Consider the following 24,341-nt stretch of genomic DNA (forward strand, 5'->3'; position numbering starts at 1 on the left):
GCCAGCCACAGGCCACCCTTCTCTTCCCTCACACCACCCTCCATCGGATTCAGTGACAAGTGTCCTAGCTGCAGGCTTCAGTGCGTTTCAAGCCAAGGGCAACTCAGCTGCTAGCTGAGAACAAGGAAGCTAGGACCGAATGCAGAAGAGGGCCATGCTGATCCCAGGATGCCCCCGCCAAGAGGCATGAATTTTGCTTATAAGTTCCATCTTAAGTTAACACAGCTCGACAAGCTGTTTGGATAAGCTCACTGCACAATTTCACGTGACACTTGGGACAGGGGGCGACAATAGGCCTCCACTGTTAAGAGGAAGCACCCAGCCACAGCCATCGTCTTCCTCTTCCCTCTCTCTCTCCACGTCTGCCACTCTTCCAAACGTGACGCTGGAGTGAGAGTAAGGACTTTAAGTCAGATAGTCCCAAAGAAATTATTTTCACAATGTAAGTGAAAGGGATGTATCTGGATGGACTTTATGCATCAGAAAACTTCAACAGTGAGGATTAGAGCATGTTACACAGACCACCACCACTGGAGGTACTTTTCCAGCTCTTTTATTCCTTTAATATCTTAACAAAAGATACCCCCAAATTTAAAAAACCTTTGAAAAATATACACTTTCATATTATTTACATAACATGTGAGTACAGGTTCCAACATCATACAAACATGGCTATGTTAGAAACAGCGGAAGGCATGATGTAACTCACTGCCTCACGGCGTAGGCTAATGGACATGCTTTCGTATTTCAACCACCTTTGTCGCTTGCTATCCTGATACATAGACTAGTAGGCACCTGAGAGGCTGGAAGACTACTGAACATGAACTTAATACCTTCTGATGTGATCTTATTATTTTCAAAACTTACTGCATTTTAAATTTCTTTACAAGGTTACTTCATCCACAACTAAGCTACCTTTATTGTCATTATCCTAAATGATCAAGTGTAAACCACACAAACTATTAATGTGCACAGTTCTAAAAATCAAACATAAGACTGGTGTGGCCAAGTTGTGTCAGATAAATCCTTAAACCCAGGAAATTCCCTAGTGCTTTGTAAGCCATCTAAATTCTGTTAAACAGAAGGGGCAACTCCAGTTTCCATACTCTGGACTATGTTTCTTAAAAATGTATTAAAAAGTGACTGACGATCATTGGAATAATTGGTACCTTATAAATTAACCAAGAAACCTAAGATAAAAAAAATTCTAAATTATAGTTTTATTTGTATTTAAAAATACATTGGAAATTCTGCATATGCCCATGATCAAGCTTATTTTCAATGCACATTACTTAAATTTTGATGACATGGTTTGTTCTGACAAGTCCTTTTGCCAGCTGAACCCCGAACTACGGGAACTCCTGTAGATTCCACTTGCCCTGCCACCAATGATGTATACTGCTTCCTTGCTAATGATGATCGATGGCTTTCATCTGCCTTTTATCACCTGAACAGTTTTTCGACCATAATGGTAGTAACTGTAAGCTGATGCAGCTGTGGTGAAAGCTGTGAAACACCTTTTTTGGAAGAAAGAAAGAAAGGTTAGTTGTCAAGTCTCAAACCCAATAACCCTGAGAATCACAAAGAATACATTTAATAGAGTTATTTAAAAAGCAAAAAGGCCATGGGTGTGATTCTTTTCTTAGCTCCAGGAATCTACAGCTGCTGCTTTTAAGATAATGTCAAACAGAAGCGAGTTAATGAACCTGGAAAAAAATACTACTAGCCATCGTCACCTTCACCCAGCCGTTGTTCTAGGTGTCTTATGCCATCATTTCATTTTCACAACAACCTTCTCTTACAGAGCGGCAGATGGAGCCCCAGGGAGCTCTTCAGGGCCACAGAACCTTGTCTGAGCCTGGCTGGGTTTCAACTCCAGAGCCCCTACACTCTTTCCACTGCTCCATGCTGCTGAGGGTGTTAGGCTTTTATTTCCTGCAGAATTCAAGTATCTGAGTCATTTTAAATAAAAGCCAGCGTTTTGTTGTTGTTGTTGTTTTTCAAATGATTTTTCCTTAAGTGAACTGCCAGATTCACCAGATTCTTTGAAGTTCCATGAGTGATGCTCACGGCCCGCTGGGTGCTCGCGGCCGAGCGCGCTCCTCTTTAGCGCACCCGTGCGCGTCTGCTTCCACTAGCTCAGCAGCAGATCACGGAGACTCTAGTTTTGTTTGATCCCAAAGCTGTCTGTTCCAGTTTGATCATCTAAATTCACACCTGAACCAATGCAACATGCATGTAAGGAAGAGTTGCTATTTCTGAGAACTAAGTGGGATACTTAGAAAATTCTTTATCACTAGGTAAGTTGCTAAAAACTACTGTCAAAGTAGGCAATATGATTGTTGACAGGCTGGAGAAAAATGGTAAAAATCTAGAAAGTTTCTATACTTAGACGGCTTTGTAAATGTCTTCAGTTCTTATATCACTTTAAAGAAACAGAAAATAAAAGAGAGGTGTATTATGGATGTAGTTTAGTCAAGAAAGATAAAACTCCCACAGATAGACCAATATTCAAAGAAAAGGCATTGGTCCTCTATCAAAAGCTGCAGGATGAATCAGAAGAAATGTACACATATATTTTAGAAAATAAAATGTTTAGCGTGTGTATCATCTTTAAAGCTTCTTTAGCTTAACTGACTTTGGTTAACTAACCACTTCCTGGCTCAGACTGCATCAAGCAAGGCTTTAATTAGAGTTGAAGTGCACTAAAGCACAGTGCTTCAAGTTCAGTGCAGGACATCTGGACTCCGCAAGTTTGAACCTGACATATTTCCAAGATGATACATTTCAAAGCTAGAGGTAAGGATAATGAAATAAAAATCAAACGCCTTTTCTCCAAGTTTCCGCCTCACTACGCCCCTGCACCACTAGGCTGGATACACCTTCCCCTACCCACTCTCCTACACCTGACCTTGCTCAGGGTCCGTCCTTCACCCCAGTGACCTCCCCCAGTCTCTCCCTGTATAAGCCCACTAGGCCTCTTGCTCAAATGCCACTTCCTCCCTGAGGCTTTCCCTCTTCTCCCTAGCCGGAACCAAGTATCCCTCCCTTCTCCAAAACCCCAATAATTTATCTATACCTCTCATCCCTTTTAACTTGCATGAAAGCTCCTGTGATTTCTATATCCCATGCTTGGTAGTGAACTTCCGAATAGTATCAGTCATAAAATATAGCCCCCAGTTTTACCCGGTTGGTGCTCAATAAACATGGTAAGAACCAAGTAATTCTAAGACTGTCACAATAAGCCATTTTGTTGACATTTTCAGAGAGTAACCCTACACTTACCACAGTATCTGAAGATAAATGCTGTCCGCGTAATTGAAAACTGGAGCTGCCAAAGAAGCTGCCACCAGGATTAACTGGACTGCCGTGTTTACCTAAAACAAAAGAAGTCCTAAATGAACAGTGCCAAGGAGATCCTGTCTCCAGCGCAAGAGACAAAGGCACAGCCCATCGTGCTGTGACATGACATACCCTCGGCATGCTTGGTGCTGTAACATCCTTGCCAAAGAAGCTGGCATTTACACCCAAGCGGGAACTTCACTAACCGGCTCATCTGTCTTCATTTACAGTGAGGGTAAGGGCATCTGTCAGAAAATACGACTACCCTGAATTTCCACAGCAATTCAATAACGCTGCAACGTTCTCTGCCTTTTTCAGTTGTCTGTTAAAATAGCCCTGTGGATGTGGAAATAATGAAGCTACCTCTCCACCGGTAAAACGTAATGAGCTACATGACTTGCGTGCAGTCACAGCAGGTTACAGGACCGAGCCCAGCAGCCAGACTCTCCGGCACGCCATCCAGTGCGCCTTCGCTTGTCCAAATGTCAACCCTAGCAGGTCGGACACTGAAATGCACTCACCTCCACAAGAGGGGCTCTGGAGGCAGTGAGTATGTTCCCCTACCCTACAAGACAGCTTGGAGGAGAGAAGGAAGAAAACAGAACCAAAAATGCGCTGAGAAGCATGCTGGGGAAGAGGGTGTGAAGGATGAAGCAGTGGGAAACGCGCACAGAAGCACCTCTGTTCTAGCGTCCATTCTGCAGCCGAAAGACAAGGATTCCACTTCTTCTTAAAAAATTAAATAATACAATTGTCTGGACAACTTCTTGCACCTTTTGAGTCCCTTTCTAAGCAGGGCTACACTCTAACTGCTGTACTTGCTACAAATATAAGTCACTTGAATAAAAAAAAAAAAAAAAAAAACCAAAGAAAACCCCATAAATGTAGGTAAAAGTCCACCCCCAGGGAGTTTTAGGTATAATAGTAATAACCCCTCTGTCCCAAAGATGATCTGTGTCCCTAACCTGTTAAACTTCTGTCACAATGACCTTATCAAGGCTACGAGAAAAACAAACATGCCTTCAGAGGCATTAATGGTGTGTTCTCTGCATGCAAAGATTGGCACAGTTACTGTCCTGAAAGGGGCTCAGGAAAACAGGACGGACGACCAAGAGGAGCAGTTGTTCATTAGTAAATACAACTTTTTCCTATCTTTTCCATGTAATAATCAATGGTAAAACGAAGGGCCTGATTTTACAGTTTTCACCACAGAAAGGAGGGTGATGAAACTACAAAGGAACCTCCATAATTTCTTTGTAGCTCAATCAAGATACGATTACATTTCCACCCCCTCCACCTTCCCAAAACGGTGACCCTAATACTTCACTCAGAGACGTAAATGCTCAGACCACCAATGCAAAACACAACGCGTATACTAAAGACCCAAAAAGCTCGAAGCACAAGAGAACTGAGTTAGTGGCCTCACTCTCTATCTCCTACAGTCAGTGCGCTGAAATAGGTCTCATTTTCAGCTGCTGCAGACTGAGGTTTATATATAAACATTTACAAGGGAATAACTTAAAGGATGTGTGTGTCTCTTACCTTGCTGATGAAGGTTGGTTTTAACCTAGCAGTGGCATAGCAAGGATTGAAATACTTAGAAAGTGTTCGCTGGCAGAGAACAAAAAGAGAAAGTTTATTCAATTTATCATTCAAGTTTAAAACAAATATTTTGTTATTATATGTAGGTAACAGTTACTGAATACTTACCATATGCTGGCTCTATGCTAGACAAGCCCTTTATCTGCATCTTCTTTTATTACCCTAAATGAGCAGTGTCTATATTCCTTATAAATCATACACAGGTCACTGAAAACAGATTTTTTTAATTTACAGATTACTCAATCCCTAGAAAACTCTAACACAGTAACTACCCTAAAGTCTGCCCGATGACATCTGTTTTCTAAATAAACTCAGTAACTTTCTCTTATTGCTATTTTCTTCCATAGACTAAAAAATGAAACGAGTAAGATCCTGCTATTTTCACTGGATTGAGAACCAAAAGATGAGGTTATCATGCTTTGCTCGAGTATCTCAGCACAACAAACAAACATGCGAACAAACCATTCCGTGCTCGTACAACTGCGGTTTTACAAACTAGTTCCCGACAATCCGCAGCAGAGGCTCACTCAGGCAGCTGGGTCACACAAATGCTCCCAACAGTTTGCTGCCAGGGACAGGACGAGCTGGTCTGGCTTTTACGTGCTATCAACTAAAAAGGTTTTGACTCATAAACATGCCTTTTTAAAATTGATTACTCATGTGTTCACTGAACAACTACCATTGTGGGTGATTAAAATAGCAAGATGACAGTTATGCGTGGTTTTAAGAAATTTTTGGAAAGAGGACCAAAAAACAATGGCCATAAATTACTTCCAAAAAGTGACACTTGGGATACAATAGAGTGGGTTTTCTTTGTGGGGTTTGTTTTTTTTTTTTGCCTTACATTATAAGTAATAATAAAAGAATTTTTTTTTAAACAAACTCACCGGTGTTGGAAGAGTTCGATATCTGACGTAAAAAACAGCAGCAATCAGCATTACATCTCTTGAAATTATCATATACGTAAGTGGAACTGAAAATCAAATATAAAAGAATTCTGATTAGGATTTTGAAAATTACTGATAATAAAGCCTCATTCAGCCTTATGAACTGGTGTTTCACAGAAGTAAAAATGTTATAAATAAGCATTGATGGTTTAGGGTCCTTACAGTGAACCACTGATTTTTATATTCTTCAACCTACCCTCAAACCAAGTGAAGGACTATGTCTGCCTTTCAGAATGTCAATCCTCTTGCCTTTTTTCCTTTTTGCTCATGTTTTTAAGCTGTCATTATTAGTATTAGTGTCAGCTCTACTCAGCCCCCACTGCCTCCTTTGTGACCTCTCAGCTTTGTGAATTTGGAAAAATGATCACCATGCTTACTATACTCACATGGAATGAATGAGACGGTAGAGACTGGAAAAGACACTGACTCAAACCATTATGCCGACTCAGGAGCTCTGATGGCTTCTCCATTCTAGACTATTTTATAAGCAGTAAAATTTGTTGTATGTAACACTTGTGGAAAAGCCAAATATTTTCATTCTTGTCTGGCCAGTCCCTATCCAGGCAACTGCTATATTTTTCTCCTGCCCCATTCATTCAACGAATTCTAATTTAAAAAGAATCCAATCTGTTGATAATTGTCTCATTATCCTTAAGATTCTATAGCATGGGGGCACCTGGGTGGCTCAGTCAGTTAAGAGTCCAGCTTTTGGTTTCGACTCAGGTCATGATCTCAGGGTCATGAGATCGAGCCCCATGTTAGGCTCTGTGCTGAGCATGAAGCCTGCTTAAGATTCTCTCTCCCTCTCCCTCTGCTCTTCTAAAAGGTTCTAAGCATGGACCCAAAGCCAGAGCCAGCAAAGTACTTTAGGTTAATACCCAAAGAACCCCTGCTTCCTTGTTGAATAACAATGGGAGAGCAAAGGTCCTGTTTCGTTTCACATCCTTCTACACTATAGGAAGTCTTAACTATGAACATACATTGCTTTCATTAGAAAAAATATTTTTTAAAAAAGAAAAAAATCCTGACACTCAATTAAATTGTTACAAACTAAAATAACAGGGTCATGTGTATCCCTTCCATAATACTTTCAAACAGCTCTTTTATGAATTACTTTTGAGATCATATTTATGGTCCTCTCCAGTTCGGACATTCTATTCGTTCTGCAACTTGAGCAAAATCTAATTACAGATTACAATTTAAATCTCTGTTGGTTACGGCTATGATGTAATTGTAGATCGGTGGCCTAGTCCTTGATGACAAGACTGTTTGAAAGAGAAAATGCTTATCTACCACTCAAGTATGGCATTTGGAGCACACAGAAGACACAGCTGTACGAGCCAAGTAACAAACCAAGCCAGCCATGATTTTTGTCTATAAAACAGACTTTTCTACAGCAACCATTAGCTGGCAAATCTAACCATCAGATTTTAAGAAGCAGCAAACTCATGCAAATTACATAGAGTAAACCTCCTAAACATAACTTTAGAAGAGAGTAAACACCTGTTAGTGTATTTCATCGTCACAGAGGAAAAGAGACTAGGTCTTAACCCTAAATAAGAGGTTTCTGCAAAAGAGACGAGGCAATTCAATACGCTGCAAAGACTTAGGCTCTTGTTGTAACTAGTAACAACCACACTACCATTTGTTGAGTATCTGGCACTGTTTTAAGCATTTCATACATATTATCATTTAATCTATGTATCAACTCCACAGAACAGGGACCATCACTATCCCCATTCTACAAATAAGGAAAACAAGCCTTAGGCAGGTTATATAATCTGGCCAAGGTCACCAGTTAGTGAGTAATACAGCCAGTACTAGTACTGTACCACTAGTAAACAGTATAGTAAGCAGTACAGCCAGAGACCTAAGAATGGAACCTAGGGAATTCATAGCCTATGCTGTGGCCAGCGTACAGGGAGGGCTCCAACCCAGCCGTGTGAGTCGCAATCAGCATCTCTGGACTCAGCTTACCATCTGTAACAGCCTGGTGGAGGAAGGGAAAGTTAACAAACCTCAAGTGTTATCCAAACTGACTGCCCAGCACAGAATCACCTTGGGAGAGCTTCCCAGAAGCACAGATGAAAGCTCCCTGGGGGACTGGCACATACAGCCAGGCTGGCACACTGCCTCGACAGGGGATCTCTAAGGCCTCTGCCAACTGACAGTATATATACAGGCCTTTACTTTGGTTCTTTGGGCAATTTTATCCAGTTCCCTGGCTTTTGCATCTTCTAACTGCTCCTCCTTTCTCCCCAGCCTTCCCTTCCCTTTTCTTCCAGGGCTAAAACAGCTTTCATTTTGCCTCTCAGAGTAAGATAGTGTGTTAGTGAGGTAGGAGGGTGTAAAATGCGTCAAGGGATTGCTCCAAGGTTTTCCTCCCTACTTGCTAACCCCATCTGAAATAGGTCATGCCTGCAACAAGGAGGTACATTATAGGCTAATTTTATTAGCATTCAAGAGAAATTAATAAAACAAAGTAACTTTTACATATCACAAATGGTCATTATCAATATTATAGGTTCTTGCACTGAAAATAACAGAATAATTATTTCAGAAATGGATTCAAACCAGCAATTAGAATTTGCTATACAGTAAACCTGAAATAATACAAGATACAGAAAAGAATCAGAATTTAGAAAATGTGGCAGAACAAACGCACATAAGCCAGTAGAAATTAACTTAGACTCACATCCCAAATCAAGTAAGTTGTTTTCATCCTTATCTCTCCCTTCCATAGAAAGAGCAAGAGGAAAAGCAGAATTATTTACTATCCTAGCTGAGGAAGAAAGCACATTTCTTACTCTCGAGGAAACAAAGCTATTCAAATCTAGGTGGATGTAACTTTTACAAAAATGCAGGCAGTATAAAAATAAGAAGATGCAACAAACTTCCCAGTTTTACGTTTGTTAGCAAGAACTACTTTAATTCGAACTGATTAAAGATACCATAAAAAGCCCAACAAATGCCAAGCAAGATAAATAAAAAAGAAACTCATACCAAGATATTACTATGAAACTGTGGAAAACCCCAAAGACAAAGAGAAAATCTTAAAAGCAGCCAGAGTAAAAACAGTTAACTTCAAAAAAGAAATGGATTAGCAGTTGACTTCTTTTATACCAACAACAGAAATGAAAACTGAATATGTTAAACGTGCTGAAATGACTAACAACCCAGACTTCTATACTCAATAAAAATAGCTTTCAAGAACAAAGACAAAATCAGAGAAAGACAAATACTGCCCAGTATTACTTATATGTGGAATTTTTTAAAAATTAAAATAAAAGTTGAAATAGAAACAGCAAGTAAAAAAGTGGCTCCCAGAGGCTGGAGGATGGCAGAAATAGGGAGAGCCTGATAAAAGGGTGCAAACATCTACTTTAAAGATGAATAAAGTCTGAGGATCTAATGTGACTGTAGCTGATTACACTGTATTGTATGAACTGAAATCTGCTAGGAGAGTGGAACTTAAATATTCTCACACATACAAAAGAATAAAATGTTCTCATACATACAAAAGAATAAAGGGAAAATAAAAATACTTTCAGAGAAACAAAGACAAGAATGTACTACCAGTTGACCGATATTAAAAGCATTTCTGAAGATACACTTTAGATGAAAGGAAAATGATCCCAGATGGAAGGTCTGAGATACACCAAACAATGTAAGCCAGAAAAAAGTAAATACGAAGATACATCTAAATGAACACTGTAAAAACAATATCATGTGGGTTTAAGAAGTATATTAAAGTTTGGCAACAATAACCAAAGCTGAGAAAGGAATAAATGGCGGTAAAGCAGGGCCCAGAGTGCAGATTCATTAACACTGAACTTCGATAAGGATGAATGATATAATTTTGAGAATAACTAAATGGAAACAGTATAACACAGCCAAACTGTCACAGAGGGAAAACACGTATAATGATACTCTATACAGATGTAGCAAAGCACATATGAGCCAAATGAAACACATAAAATGGAAGACTGTTACACAAATATTAGTAATCACAGTAAATGTTAATGGATTAAATGCTCCAGTTGAAAGACAAAATATTAGACTGGATAAAATAAAGAGAACCCACCCATCTTTATGCTATTTACAAGAGATATCTCAAATATAAAGATACGGAGAAACTGAAAGTGACTTATCTATCAGGCAAACACTGACCTGATCATTATTGAAGATATGGAGGGTCTCACTTCAAAATAAAACATTCAATTTACCAAGAAGACAAAAAAAACCTAATTTATATGCATTTAACAGCAGGACTTCAAAAGACACAAAGCAAAAATCAGACTACAAAGAAAAATAATGGAAAACTAATCACAAAGGAAACTAATCTATTCTTTCTCTCAGTAACTGACGAACAAACAGACCAAACAGAAAAAAGAAGTCAGGAAGACTTAAATATCAGGATTTAAAACTTGACCAAATGGATATATATATCACACCCAACTACCACAGAATACATATTCATTTGAAGAACATGTAAAATGTTTATAAAATTTGACTGTGGGGGCGTCAGGGTGGCTCACTTGGTTGAGCGTCTGCCTTCAGCTCAGGTCTTGATCCCAAGGTCCTGGGATCCGGCCCCGCATCGGGCTCCCTGCTCAGTGGGAAGCCTGCTTCTCCCGCTCCCTCTGCCTGCCGCTCCCCCTGCTTGTGCTCTCTCTGTCAAATAAATAAATAAAGTCTTTAAAAAAAAATTGTATAGTGGCCCGAAGGGCTAAAATCAGAGCATGTTCTCTGGATATAAGGTAATTATGCTTGAAATTAATAATAAAAAGATAGCTAGAAAAACCCACAAATTAAAAAATACATTTTTACTAACCCTCTAGGGGCGTCTGGGTGGCGCAGTCGTTAACCCTCTAAATCAAAGAAAGAATTATAATGGAAATAGAATATTTTGAACTCAATAATGGCAAACATACTTTTAACAACATACGAGATGCAGTGAAAGGGGTACTTAAGATGAAATGTACAGCCCTAAATGTCAACTTCAGAAAAGCTGAAAGGAATGACATATATTCATCTACAGCTGTGCTGTTCCAACACAACAGCCACTAGCCACGTGGGAAAGTAAAGTCCCTGAAATGTGGCTGGTGAATGAGAGGTGCTGTAAAATAAAAACTAGACCCTGGCTTTTGAGAGCATAGTATGAAGAAAAACTCACTAATTTTTTATGGATTACACATCGAAATGACAATACTTTTGATCTAGTAGGTTAAATGTTACTAAAATTATTTTCGCCTGTTCCCTTTTATTTTTAATATAGCTACTAGAAAATTTTATATTACATATATGGCTCCTATTGTATTTCTACTAAACAGAACCAATCTAAAGAATTTGGAAAAAGAACAGCAAGGGAAATCCAGAGAAAGAAATAAACAAGCAAGATTTAATGAAGTGGTAAAAGCCCAAAGTTGGTTCTTTGAAAAGATTCATAAAACGGACACACCTCTGTTGAGACAATTCAAGGGAAAAAAACAAAGAAGGGACAAATAACTAATAATCAGGATGAAAAGGAGGGTACTGCTGCATACCCTAAGGACATCGAAAAGTTGATACGGATACCATAAATAGTGAATGGTCAATCTTTATAAATGTAGTTGTAATAGACAAGTTCTCAGAAAAACACTACGACTTACCAAACAGACAAAAGATGAACCAGAAAATCTGAATCATCCTATAACAAAAAGAATGAATCACCTATTTGAAAACTCTTTCCTAAACTCCAGTCCTCAGTGCTTCAGTAAGTTCTACCAAACATTTAAAGAATGAATATTGCAATTTCACAAACATCTCCCAAGAATGGGGAAAAAAACCTAGACTTCCTAACTCTTACTATGAGATTGGTATAAATTTGATAGTAAAACTTTATATATCCTTGCTGGATATTCAGAGAAAAAAATTCCAGGCCAATCTTGTGAATACTGATATAAAATCTCCAACAAAATAGCAGAAACTAAATTTAGCAATATTTTCGTAACCTATCATGATCAAACCGGATTTATACAAGGAATTTCAGGTTGGTTTAACATTAGAAAATCAGTAATGTAATTCACCACACATTAATAGCTTAAAAGGAAAAAGAAATATGACTCATGTCATAATACATGAAGAATACACGAGAAACAAATAATCAAATCAAAAAATGGGCAGAAGATATGAACAGACACTTTTCCAATGAAGACATACAAATGGCCAACAGACACATGAAAAAATGTTCAAACTCATTAGCCATCAGGGAAATTCAAATCAAAACCACAATGAGATACCACCTTACGCCAGTTAGAATGGCAAAAATTGACAAGGCAAGAAACAACAAATGTTGGAGAGGATGTGGAGAAAAGGGATCCCCCTTACACTGTTGGTGGGAATGCAAGTTGGTACAGCCACTTTGGAAAACAATGTGGAGGTCCCTTAAAAAGTTAAAAATAGAGCTACCCTATGATCCAGCCATTGCACTACTGGGTATTTACCCCAAAGATACAGATGTAGTGAAAAGAAGGGCCATATGCACCCCAATGTTCAATAGCAGCATTGTCCACAATAGCTAAATTGTGGAAGGAGCTGAGATGCCCTTCAACAGATGACTGGATTAAGAAGATGTGGTCCATATATACAATGGAATATTACTCAGCCATCAGAAAGAATGATTACCCAACATTTGCAGCAACATGGACGGGACTGGAGGACATTATGCTAAGTGAAATAAGTCAAGCAGAGAAAGACAATTATCATATGGTTTCACTCATTTATGGAACATAAGAAATAGAAGGAAGCTCAGTAAGAGAAGGAAGTAGGAATGAAGGGGGGGGTAAACAGAAGGGGAAATGAACCATGAGACACTATGGACTCTGGGAAACAAACTGAGGGCTTCAGAGGGGAGGGGGATGGGGGATTTGGATAGGCCGGTGATGGGTACTAAGGAGGGCACATATTACATGGTGCACTAGGTGTTATACGCAAATAATGAATCATGGAACATTACATCAAAAACTAAGGATGTACTGTATGGTGACTAACATAATAAAAAATTATAAAAAATACATGAAGAAAAATAATTTGATAAAATTCATAATCTAACTGTAATAAAAACTCTTAGCAAACTCCCAATAGAAGTGAACTTCCATAACCTAAAAAAAGGATATCTATATAACCTATAGGAAACATCTTATTTAATAGTGAAATATTGATAACTTTCCTTTTGAAACTGGAAACAAAACACAGACTCTATTCCTATTCAACACTGTACTGTGCAGTATAGAAAAGGAAGGAAAAGAAAAGGTAAAAGAAGAAATACACTATCATTAATTAAAGACAATCCATCATTGAGGACGGAGAAAATCCAAGAGAACTTACATTTATATATAAGAGTTTTTAAAAATATTTTACTTATTTGATAGAGAAAGAGTGTGTACACGCAGGAGTCGGGGGGGGGAAAGGGGCAGAGGCTCTGGAGAGGGAGAAGCACACTCCCCACTAAGCAGGGAGCCTGATGTAGGGCTTGATTCCAGGACCCTGAGATCATGGCCTGAGCTGAAGGCAGACACTTAACCAGCTGAGCCACCCAGGTGCCCTTAGAACAAAAGTTTAACAAGTTTTGCTAGACACAAAAATCAACATCAGAAATAGAATTGATTTTTATTCTATCAACAACAGGTGGTTATTATAAAATGAAATAGTAAAAAGCTACCACTTAGAAAAGCATCAAAATTACCAAGATTTGATTGGTAATTACCAACTTGGAATAAATCTAACAAAACATTGTTTATTACTTCTCTAAAGAAAACTAACATTTCAACACTTAAAAGAGACTAAATAGAGTAAATATATCACGAGTGTGGACTGGAAGATCAATATTGTAAAGATATCAATTCTTTCAAATAGATCTATAAACTCAATGCAATCCCAATTAAAATTCCAACAAGCTTTTCTGGGGAACTTGAAAAGCTCATTCTAACATTTACACACAAGGGGCGCCTGGCGGGCTCAGCTGGTGAAGTATGGAGCTCCTGATCTCAAGGTTCTGAGTTTGAGCTCCATATTGGGTGTAGAGACTGCTTAAATAAATAAACTTAAAATATATTATTAAAAAAATAAAATTTACACACAAAATGGAAAGGGGTAAGAATATCAAAGGTGGAAGGCCTTGCTCCACCAGGTATCAAGACTTTTAGCAAAGCAGTAACAATGAAGGACAGTACTAGTGCAATAGACAAATCAACGGGGAACAACTAAGACAACCCAGAAACAGATCCATGTATATATGGACATTGCAGTGAGTCTGGAAAGTACAGACTTTTCAATAAAAAATGCTGGGACAGGAGCACCTGAGTGGCTCAGTCAGTTAAAGTATCCAATTCTTGGTTTCCGTTCGGGTTGTGATCACAGGGTTACGGGACTGGGTCCTGCATCAGGCTCCACACTCAGCGCAGAGTCTCCCTGTCCCTCTCCCTTTGCCCCTCCCCCTGCTTGCTCACACACTCACTCTCTCTCAAATAAATAAAATCTTAAAAAAAAAAAAAAAAAGTGCCTGGATAACCTGATACCCACAGAAAGAATTAAAAAGTTTAATTTTTAGGAGAGAGATTTTTTCCTAAAACATCGACTAGAAAAAATGTAAACAAACAAAAAATCCTAAAAACTTTCCAATACAAAACATAATCACATATAAAGGAAAAGGTACCAGATGGCATGAGACATCTCAATGGCAAGAGGGAATCTGGAAGTCTACAGAACAGGGTCTTCAAAATTCTGAGTGAAAATGATCTGCAATTGAAAATTACACCCAATTCAAATCTCAATCAAGTATGGAGGGTAGGATAAAGACATTTTAGATGTCTTTAGAATAAAGACACTGTGAACTTTCAAAACTCTGGCTGCCACACTGCATCCTTACACAGGAAACAACAGGAGGTTGCACTCCACCAAAAGGAAACTCTCAACAAGGAAGCCACGGGAATTTGGAAAAATAGACCCAACACAGAAGAGAGACAACACAAATTCCCAGAATAATGGCAAAAAAGAATTGTCAGCTTGCAAAGCAACCTACACCAAGTATTTAGGTAAGCCTCATAGCAAATGTTCACAGCAACATTATTATACTAAAACCTGGATACAGTTTCTTTGTTCAAAAGGGAAATATCTGATCAACCTTTGTAAAATACAACTAAATACAAAATAACTAAAAAATTAGAGGCATGAAAGTATGTGCACACATGCACACACATCCAAGGTCATTTGGATCTTGAATAACATTAACAGAATGCTCCTTAGGTTCCCCCCCAACCAATTATATTAGAATGAGAGTACCCCTGCCCCTTCAACACCCTCAACCATATATACACCAAAATTCTGACTTTCAAAGAAACACATAAATATAAACATTAATCCAGTTCATTTTTTAATTTGGTGTGGGAATTTAAAAGCCTTAAAGTGAAAGAGAAAAAGAGCCTCTAGATTGAGGACACTATACTAGACTGAAATGCCATTACACTTCTTCCTATCAAATGGCAACAATAACATGCTGTTGAAAGACATCGTGGCTATGTTTGCTTTATTCTCGGATTCTATTTCTAACACTTGGAAATTTACAGTTTAATCTAAACCAAGGGAGGAAAACTGAGAAATACAGCTTAAGTAGAAAATGAACAACCATAAAAGCGCATGCTAAATAAAAAGCAAAAGATCATAAAATTTTGTTAGAGTATTTAGATAATGTACAAACTATGTATCTATATGATTTGAAATTGCATAACAATGTCTTAAGTAAAACTAGCAATGTGAAACTTTATAAACATTTTCGAGATTTCAGAGCTCTCATTTTTTATAATTAAACTGCACTTAATTAAGTAATAGACTTAAGAAAACTTTAAATTGCTTGCAAAAAACCAGGCACTAATTAAGAATATAAAATACCGTTTCAAAAAATTCTAAACTAATATGAAGTGGCAATGCGAAATAATACTTGCTTAAATTTAACTTTAAACAATCTAAGAAAACAACAGATTCCACTAATAAAGCAAGGACATAAATTCTAAAGTAAAATAACGGCTTGACAAGCAAAACAGTTCAATGGTTTAAAATTAGGGAAACAGTTTTAAGGTTGAAAAACATACTTTCGGAACAAAAGTTATTTGTCTCTCAATCAAGAGAAATCCTAAACTGACTAATGTCACTCTTCCCTATGCTATTTAAAAGTACGCATGATGGCGTTCTTACCTGGAATAAGATCTGCATAGGTCAAGCTAACATATAAGATACTGATAAGTATTTTATCAGCAAGTGGATCAAGAGCACTTCCCAAAGCTGATTTTTGATTGGCCCAGTTTCGAGCAATAAATCCATCCAACTGAAAATAGAAGTTTTTTTTAATAAATGTCATAATAGGTACAGAGTAGATATCTTGAAAGTTAACAGATACCAGAATAACAACTATATTTTCATAAAATGTTAATAAAACCTCTTCTGCTTCTTACTCCCAAACCTTCTCACTCTTTCACTGGTATATGTTTAGCTTTCAAATTACCAACTGGTCTAAAAACAACTTCACTTTTCTACAGTACTTTTCAAGGCCTTCTGGTATTTATTTTATTTTCATAAGGCCCCTTTGTGGGTTGAACCCAAACAAATTTAGAGATTTAAAGAATCCCCAAAAAACCCACAGAAAGCAAGGCTGACGGAACATGGACTGGGAGCCCCTCCTTTGAGCCTTGGGCTATTTGACTACAGCCAAAATAGCTGCTTAAGTGCTTGCAAGGACTACCTTTTAACTGCAAGACTTGGATTTTCACTCCTACCTACTTTTCTATGACACGATCCAACACTCTAAGTTTTCACTGTTATTATTTTTCTTTTTTGTTTAGTGCAACTGTTAATTCCATGTCTGACTGTATGTGAATAAAAGACTCAATCCTCAGGGGTGCCTGGATGGCTCAGTTGGGTAAATGTCCAGCTCTTGGTTTTGGCTCAGGTCATGATCTCATGGGTCTTGACATCAAACCATGTATCAGGCTCCGCATTCAGCTCCACATTCAGCGGGGAATCTGCTTGAGATTCTCTCCCTTTTCCTTCCCCTCACCTGCACGTGTGTGCTTTCTTTCTATCCTCTAAAATAAATAAATCTTAAAAAAAAAAAAAAAACAAACAAAACAACCCTCTGTACCTGGACTACTTAAAAATCTTGATATGCAAATTACTTATTCCTTATTCCTGGAAACCAATTATATTTTAAAAGCAGACGTCATACATGGTTACCAATGGGCCGATGGAGCCTGTAAGCAGCTTTTTACTTAACCTACCCAGAGTTTTTAAAACTGTAAATTAGTTGCCAACATTTAAATATCCAAAGTCTTACCACAAAAATCCAGATCTCTAGTTTCACTTGAGAAATGGAAAGATCTGATCACCCTGGAGCCACAAGATGAATTGAAACCAAGTATCTATCTATCACCTATTCCCATTAAATAAGGGAGGTTATTTTCTGGCTTTCCAGGTCTCTACCTGGCTTTCACTCACTTTATTTAATTTCAAGCTTCAACAAATGTTTGAATTTTCTAGTCCTATTTCCAAGGAGAAAGAACCAAGGAGAAATTAATTTAGATAAAATTTAACATGTACATTTTAAAGGATAAATAAGTCCTCTGTATCTCAAGTATTCCAGTGAGTTAGTTACAGGCCTATGGCTAAGAACTTGCTCTTTAGCAGCAGAACATAAATGGTTAAGAACTTGCTCTTTGGCAGCAGAACATAACTGGTTCAAGTCCTGGCTCAGCCATTTACTATGTGACCTTGGGGAAATTATTTCGCCTAAGCTTCCCTTTCCTCATCTGTATAACCTACCTCAAAGGGTTGATTGTCTTCAGCACATAATGGAATTAATACTTGTTTAGTACTCAGTAAATCGCCAAAAACAAAAAGCAGTTACTAGCCAGAACTACAGCAACTGAAAGAACCTATTTTCTTATAAATATACTACACGTAACAATGTCTAAGAGAAAGTACCTAGAACTGGACATCGGGGACTTGGAAGATTCAGGTTTCAGTTCAGTTTTTGATCTCAAGGAACTTAAACTTTCACTTTTTCACTAGCATTCCCATCTGTTCTCCCCATTTCCTCTACCTACATTAGATTCCAAGGTCATCAACGTCACCACACCTTTGCAAATATCTGTAACTCCCTTACTTCCCTCTCCAGCCACCCTGCTTACACACAACTATCCATGTACTTACTCCAGGCCTGTACCTATTCAACTGACCATTGCTCAAGAACACATAAGTGGGCTAACTGTTCTCGCTTCAAAATCAGGATCATAAATCTCCCGTGGGCACTCCACACTGCCTGGCAATCCCACACCTGTTTACCTTCTCTTTTTACACTGTCTGTTCTCACTTCAAGCCCACTCCTCCTTCACTCCCAAAGCCTCTCACCCTAACACGTGATCATATCTATACTTTCCTTGAAAAACAGAAACAGATCATTAGCACTCCCTTATATTCCCACCCACAAATCTACCACCTACCTGCTGCGTCCATATACATTCTCCGCCTTCCCTGATTCATGATCCTAGGCCCTCTCACCTTCTGTGATTTGCCTCTCTTCTCCCCCATCTCTCCTGCATCATCATTCTCCTCCTTTCTATCTGGTCATTTAATTAACCAGTTAATTAACAACAAAAATTTCCCCAGTATATAGAGCTTTAAAAACCACCCTTCCTTGACCCTACACTTCCCTATACCCCTGCAAAGCAAAACTTTCTCAAAACGATTTCTTTGTCATTATACCTCACGTTTGTTGCCAACACACTCTGATCGTCCCCACTCCTCTAGAGATGGTGCTCATAAAGATCACCAATGAATCCTACGTTTTTAGCATACTTGACCTCAACACAACGGAAGCACTGTCTTCACTTCACTTCTGGGACACCTGATGGCGCAATTTTCTTCCTCTCTCACCAGCTGTTCTTTCTGTGTCCTTTACTGGCTCCTTTTCTCTTGCTCCACCTACAGCTCATTTCTCTGACCCCTTCTCTTTAATCCGGCCTAAATGATTTCACCCAGACTTGACCATCCACACGCTGATAACTCTCAAATTTATCTCTAACCCTGACTTCTTCCAACTTCAAACTACTACTACCCAACTGATACCTCTACGTTGACAGGCACAACGACTCTTGGTACTTTTCAACTCTGTCCTACCCTGAGTGTTGCTCATCACAAAAATTGTTACCTTCATGCACTAGTCGTTGAAAAGAAAACAAAAAAGTAACAGCTCATCAGACATCTCTCTCTCACTGCACATGTGCAATCCACTGACATATCAACTCTTATCTCCAAAACATATCCCAAACTCATTCACTTCTCTCCAAACTCCCATCCCAGTCCAAGCTACTACCACTGCCACTCCCCTAGGTAACTCTAAGCTTCCTAACCAGTCTCTCCGCTTCCATTCTTGCCTTCCTACAACCTATTTCCCATATACAACATAAATCAGGCCTTGTCATTCCCCTGCTTAAACTCTCCATGACTTCCGCCATCTGCCAGTGGCCAATCTAGAGGCATCAAAACCTCCATGAAATAAATGTGAAATATGGTGCTAGATAGCTCAGGTTTTCACATACGCGGTTATAAAGATTTAGAAAAATGTAAATGAGGTCTCTCTGAGTTCAGTGAATACTGCAATCTCCTGTGGCAGCTAAAAAAAAGGTACAAGCAAAAGAAAAGCAAATCCAGTAACTAAAAAAGATGTCTGTTACATTAAAAAAAAAAATCCATTAGCAATATAATGGCCTTTGACAGACCTGGAGTGTATCTGAGTGAAGACCTTCAGGCTTCAGAGATAAAAGCAGGCACAAAAAAAAGAAAGATTGTGAGAATGGGGAGAAATAGTGACAAACAGGAGCTAAACTCTGAAAAAAAGAGTGAGAACCATTTTGAGAGACTATTTTTGATGCATATTTGGAAATGCTATATAATAATGCAAATGTCCTTTGTTTACCCTGCAAATTCTTCATTTAATTCTATACTGTTCACCAATGCTAATGGGCAGGTGGGATTTTGTTTCTGTGAATCTCAAAGGGAATAGCTGACACTACAGATACTATACAACTGTTATTTATAGAAAATTAGCTGATCTTCATTCTCACTAAATAAGTATCAGGCAATACTTTTCAAATATAAGCCAGTACGAAGAGGCACCAAATCATTACCGCGTGTCTGGGTGGTCACATGGATCTCAGACCAGCCCTGTACGAGAGTATAATGTATTCAGGATATAATGTATTTATTTCTACATGCTAACTTTACCCTGATGTTAAATTTTTCCTCTGTCTTTCCACCACTTTTCTCAACTGGGTTTTTGTAGGACATGTAATTTTAAGTCATTTCAAATCCCTCACACAATAAAGTGGGTGATAAATACAAGTAATGTCATACATGCTGATGGCTGGTCAGTCCACAAAAGCCTATTTCATACATATGTTGCCTTCTGTTATAAAATTGTTTTCCAAGTTCTAATTTGATATAATCCAAATAAATCCTTCCCTCCCCCAAAACTGACAGTGATGTACAGAAGATCTTTTTCCATCTGTCCATCTACTAGGGGGAGTGGAAGAAGGAAGGATGCCTAATGCCTGGCCCAGGGCGGTATCTTCTGCCGGGTAGTCAGAGGGTTGCAGAGCAAGGATCAGAAATCAATCTGTGTGCGTGCCTATAGCCTCCCACCAGCATAAACCTGCACAGAGCTCTGACCTCTACAAGCTCCCTGGTCACAATAACTGACCCACTGTTTCTCCCTCCACCAATAAAACCAACTGTTGTTAAAGATCAGAATATTTCTATCACAATAAATAGAAAAGTAGTCTCACAACTTCTCTCCTTTATTTCTATCCCTAAAGCAAATACTTGGCTCCTTGGGAATTTCTAAGGGTTTTTCTTTTACAAAAGAGTTAAAAAAAAAAAAACAAGAGTAAAAGCACCTCTCCCATGCCTCCCAACAAGTTCCACTTCTTTCCTTAGATCCCTTAAAAAATACAGAGTCCCACACAGATGCTAAAGGCAAATACTTATACAAAGTACTAGGTCAAATTCATCTTGAGGATTTCCTTCCAGGGAAAAGCAGACTAAGTGTACCAGAGACCCTGGGATTTGAAAGGGGAGCACAACGGGGAGTGCATTTACAACTTACCAAATCAGTTAGCCCAGCTAAAGCAAAAACTCCTAGTGCAATATTAAAATCCTCTTCGATAATCAAATAGCCCAAAACTGGGGCCAAGCCAATTCTCGTCATTGACAACATATTTGGGATTGTCCATGGGTTTTCATACTGCAACACAAAGACAACAAAATTTAAATTAAATGCTATGAATCCATACTTTAACTCTATTAGAAAAATATGCTTACACCAACTTAGGAGTCAGAAGCTCATAAACTTTAATACTTTGAGCTTTAAAATCCAGTCTGTTGTTTACAGACCATAGCTCTAAAACTGTCCAGAATACAGAAGATGAAGATAGGTCGTATGCCCATAAAGTGCTATACACACACACCCCCACACACTTCCTAAAGAGAGAAAAGAACAAACATGCATTGTTTACCATATGGGTCAAGGCTTTAATATAGGACCTCATGACTAGAATTCAAATCTTACAACACTCTGCTTTTAAAAGTATAACTTCAAGATCTTATACTTCAAGTAAACAGGCTAGATGAAGGGTCAGAAAAAAAAAAAAAGCCAAATTATCAACCCCAGGCATTTTGGCTTAAGATGTTTATTGTAAATAACCTCCCTCCCTCCTCTGTACATACCCATCAAAAGAAGGCTAAATGCTATACAGTGTATGGACATACGATAAAGAGGAATAAAAATTTAATTCCATGATCTCATCACTAAATTGATAATTGCTGGAAGAAAATAGAGCTAGAAATAGGGATTGAGATCCTTAGGAAATAAAGAGAAATTTTGTAAATCTGTTCAAAATAGCCATGAAAATGAAATGTTAAGATTCCCACCTAGAATCTGAGGGCTTTAGGATTCCTTGAAACTTCATTTGGAGCCAAGTTGTTTGAAGTTGGCACTAACAAAAGGACTCTTTGGCAGCTACTATGAAGAACATTACTTCCTTGCCAAACAAAATCTATTTCATGAGAATATTTCAACATTAAAAAGCCTCACCCTAGTGGAGCTAAGATACCCTGGCCAACAGGATACAGAAATAATACCAAGAAAACGTCTGCCTAAAGCCTGGACTTTTTCTCCACTGGTGAAGGTTGCCAACTGTACCCCATGGGACTATCTCCTCACAAGACTAACCTTACTCTTAATCAGTAACCAATTAATCTGAAACTTAACTTTGATTTTTTTTTTAAAGTGACAGTTTCCATTTCTAAAGAAATCTTTTAAAATTCCATGAACTGTCCCATAAGAAAAAGCAGTTCTCTAAAGATACTAAATTTGTGTTTATAAACAAACAGGTAAGAAATGTTTACCTTCGTCTGGAGGGATAATGGGGTTGTTACGGCAAAATACTGTCACTGAAAGCTACAGAAAAACTTCACATTTTCCAGGAAACAATCACCAAACAAGAAGCAGTACAAACCTCTACTCAAGGACCCTTTATTAAAAGTAGACCACATTATGTAATTAAATGGGAAAATTCTGGGAACATATTCCAAATTCAAGTTCAAAGGTCACAGTGTTTCAGAATCCAGAGAAAAAAGATAAGTCTGTTTACCATAATGTGGTACAGAATAAGTCAAACACTAATTCAATGTTACAGCAACTCGGGGGGGTGGGGGGGGTGGGGGGGGTGGGGAGAACCATAGTTCATGACTGAGAAAAAGGAATCATAAAGCAAAAGGTCAAAATAGAGTCCCAAAATTAATCTCAGAAATATCCATAGGGCAAAATTAAAGTTGCAAATATCCAGATCATTTCATTTGGTGAATTAATCAACAGAAGTATAATGCTGGAATAGTGAAAGAGTTCTTTTTAGTTCCAAATATTTTAAAGTACCTCATTAATTTCTAATCATTAAATTTGGAAAAGTTTCTAAATTAAGAGAGCTAATCGCAGATTACCCAACCAGATAACCTGTGGCATACTCCACCAACTACTGCCGCTCTGGGAAGGACTTCAGCAACGATATGGCAACCTCAAAGCATTCAGCATTCAAACCCCGACATACTTTAGCTATTAGTGGAGTTGAGACCCCGGCCAGGATGTGGCCACCTCAACCCATGCTGTACAACTGATGAAAGCAGTACAAGGGCCCACTGAAGACATAACAATTGAAGATGTAATAATTGCATGAGTCTTGCTAACATGACATCAAAAGCTCTTCCACATTCATACTCTGGTGTCTTCTGCTTGGGCAGTATTTCAAAAGGTAAGTGGACAAATAATTCGTTCCATTACCTCAAAAAGAGAGTTGTAATCTTTTTCTATAGAGATTAAAGAATCCTTTAATTACGACTTAATTATCCTTCATCTTATATACGGTTACCAAAGGTCAAATGATAGTGAACCAAACTTGCTATACTTTCCTAAAGATTCCTACTGACTTGCCCTAAACATTGGGGAATGGCTTCAGAGAATTAAAAATAGACTTAATAAGACAAGTGAAGACTATTTTTACCAATGCAATATCCTGAGGCCGATCCCGCTGAAGGTGCGGACAGAAAAGGGGCAGGGAAGGAGGGATTCTAACTTGACCGCCTGAAGGTGGACTCGGTTGGCACCTCTGAAATTAATCCCAACTGAATGACTTGTCCGTTACTCCTCTTCAGGGAACGGTTTACAAGTTCTGGAACGGAAACGTCTGACTTGGGCCAGTCAGAGCACGTTATTCTCGTCCAAGTCCGATCCCCGTGAGGGCCCACGACCCCGACCTAGGGTCGCCCCTCCGCCTCCTCCTCGGTACGTACCAGGCTAGCGGCGCTCGCCTGGCCCCATCGGCCGCCCCGGGCCTCCGCGGCGGCGTCCCCTCCAGCTGCGGGCCTGGGGGCCGACTTCCCCGCGCCGGAGCAGTGGCCCCGTGGGCCGGCCCCAGGCAGTCGCAGGCCGAGAGCGGCCGGGCGCAGCCACCAGCGCTCCACCAGGCAGCCTAGGCAGCCAGGCACCGAGCGTAGCAGAGCCCCGCGGGCGCGCCCCTTGCCCGGCCGCACCCCTGGCGCCCATGCCGCGCCGCGAAGGACCCCCCACGAGCCGCGCGCCACGCGCGAAGCCAGCATGACCCTGCCGCCGCGCCGCGAGGACACAGGCGGCGAGAGTTCAGCAGCCTGGGGCACCGGCGGGCCGCCTTTCTATAGAGTTCCCGCAACGTTGGAGAAGCTCGGCCGCCTCCATAGCAGTTTTCAAACCCCAGCACGCTTCGCTTATACAGGTGGCCCGGAGCCGCCAAGGACGGACGCCTTCGCGACGCTTTTGCGACACCGTCGGCGCTG

General features: G+C 39.3%; 1 protein-coding gene across 1 annotated transcript; it reads right to left on the minus strand.

Moving 5' to 3' along the window:
- Nucleotides 1–537: 537 nt before the first annotated feature.
- Nucleotides 538–24,263, minus strand: CRLS1 (cardiolipin synthase 1). The gene is made up of 7 exons (XM_040637991.1): nt 23,823–24,263; nt 21,085–21,222; nt 16,122–16,251; nt 5,832–5,917; nt 4,885–4,953; nt 3,286–3,377; nt 538–1,517 (listed from the first exon to the last, which is right to left on the minus strand). Exons 1-7 carry the CDS (start codon nt 24,126–24,128, stop codon nt 1,430–1,432), a joined length of 909 nt encoding a protein of 302 aa, XP_040493925.1. The 5' UTR covers nt 24,129–24,263; the 3' UTR covers nt 538–1,429.
- Between the last annotated feature and the right edge of the window lie 78 nt (nt 24,264–24,341).

Source organism: Ursus maritimus, unplaced genomic scaffold (assembly GCF_017311325.1).
Source record: "Ursus maritimus isolate PB19 unplaced genomic scaffold, ASM1731132v1 scaffold_22, whole genome shotgun sequence".
NCBI lineage: Eukaryota > Metazoa > Chordata > Mammalia > Carnivora > Ursidae > Ursus > Ursus maritimus.

What these genes read in the sequence shown, in the direction of transcription:
- CRLS1 (XM_040637991.1), bottom strand. Translation starts at nt 24,128, where the DNA reads ATGCTGGCTTCGCGCGTGGCGCGCGGCTCGTGGGGGGTCCTTCGCGGC. An exon ending in AGGCGAGCGCCGCTAGCCTG is followed by an intron (nt 21,223 to 23,822) that starts GTACGTACCGAG and finishes TTTGTGTTGCAG; the next exon opens with TATGAAAACCCATGGACAAT. An exon ending in CTATGCAGATCTTATTCCAG is followed by an intron (nt 5,918 to 16,121) that starts GTAAGAACGCCA and finishes TTTGATTTTCAG; the next exon opens with TTCCACTTACGTATATGATA.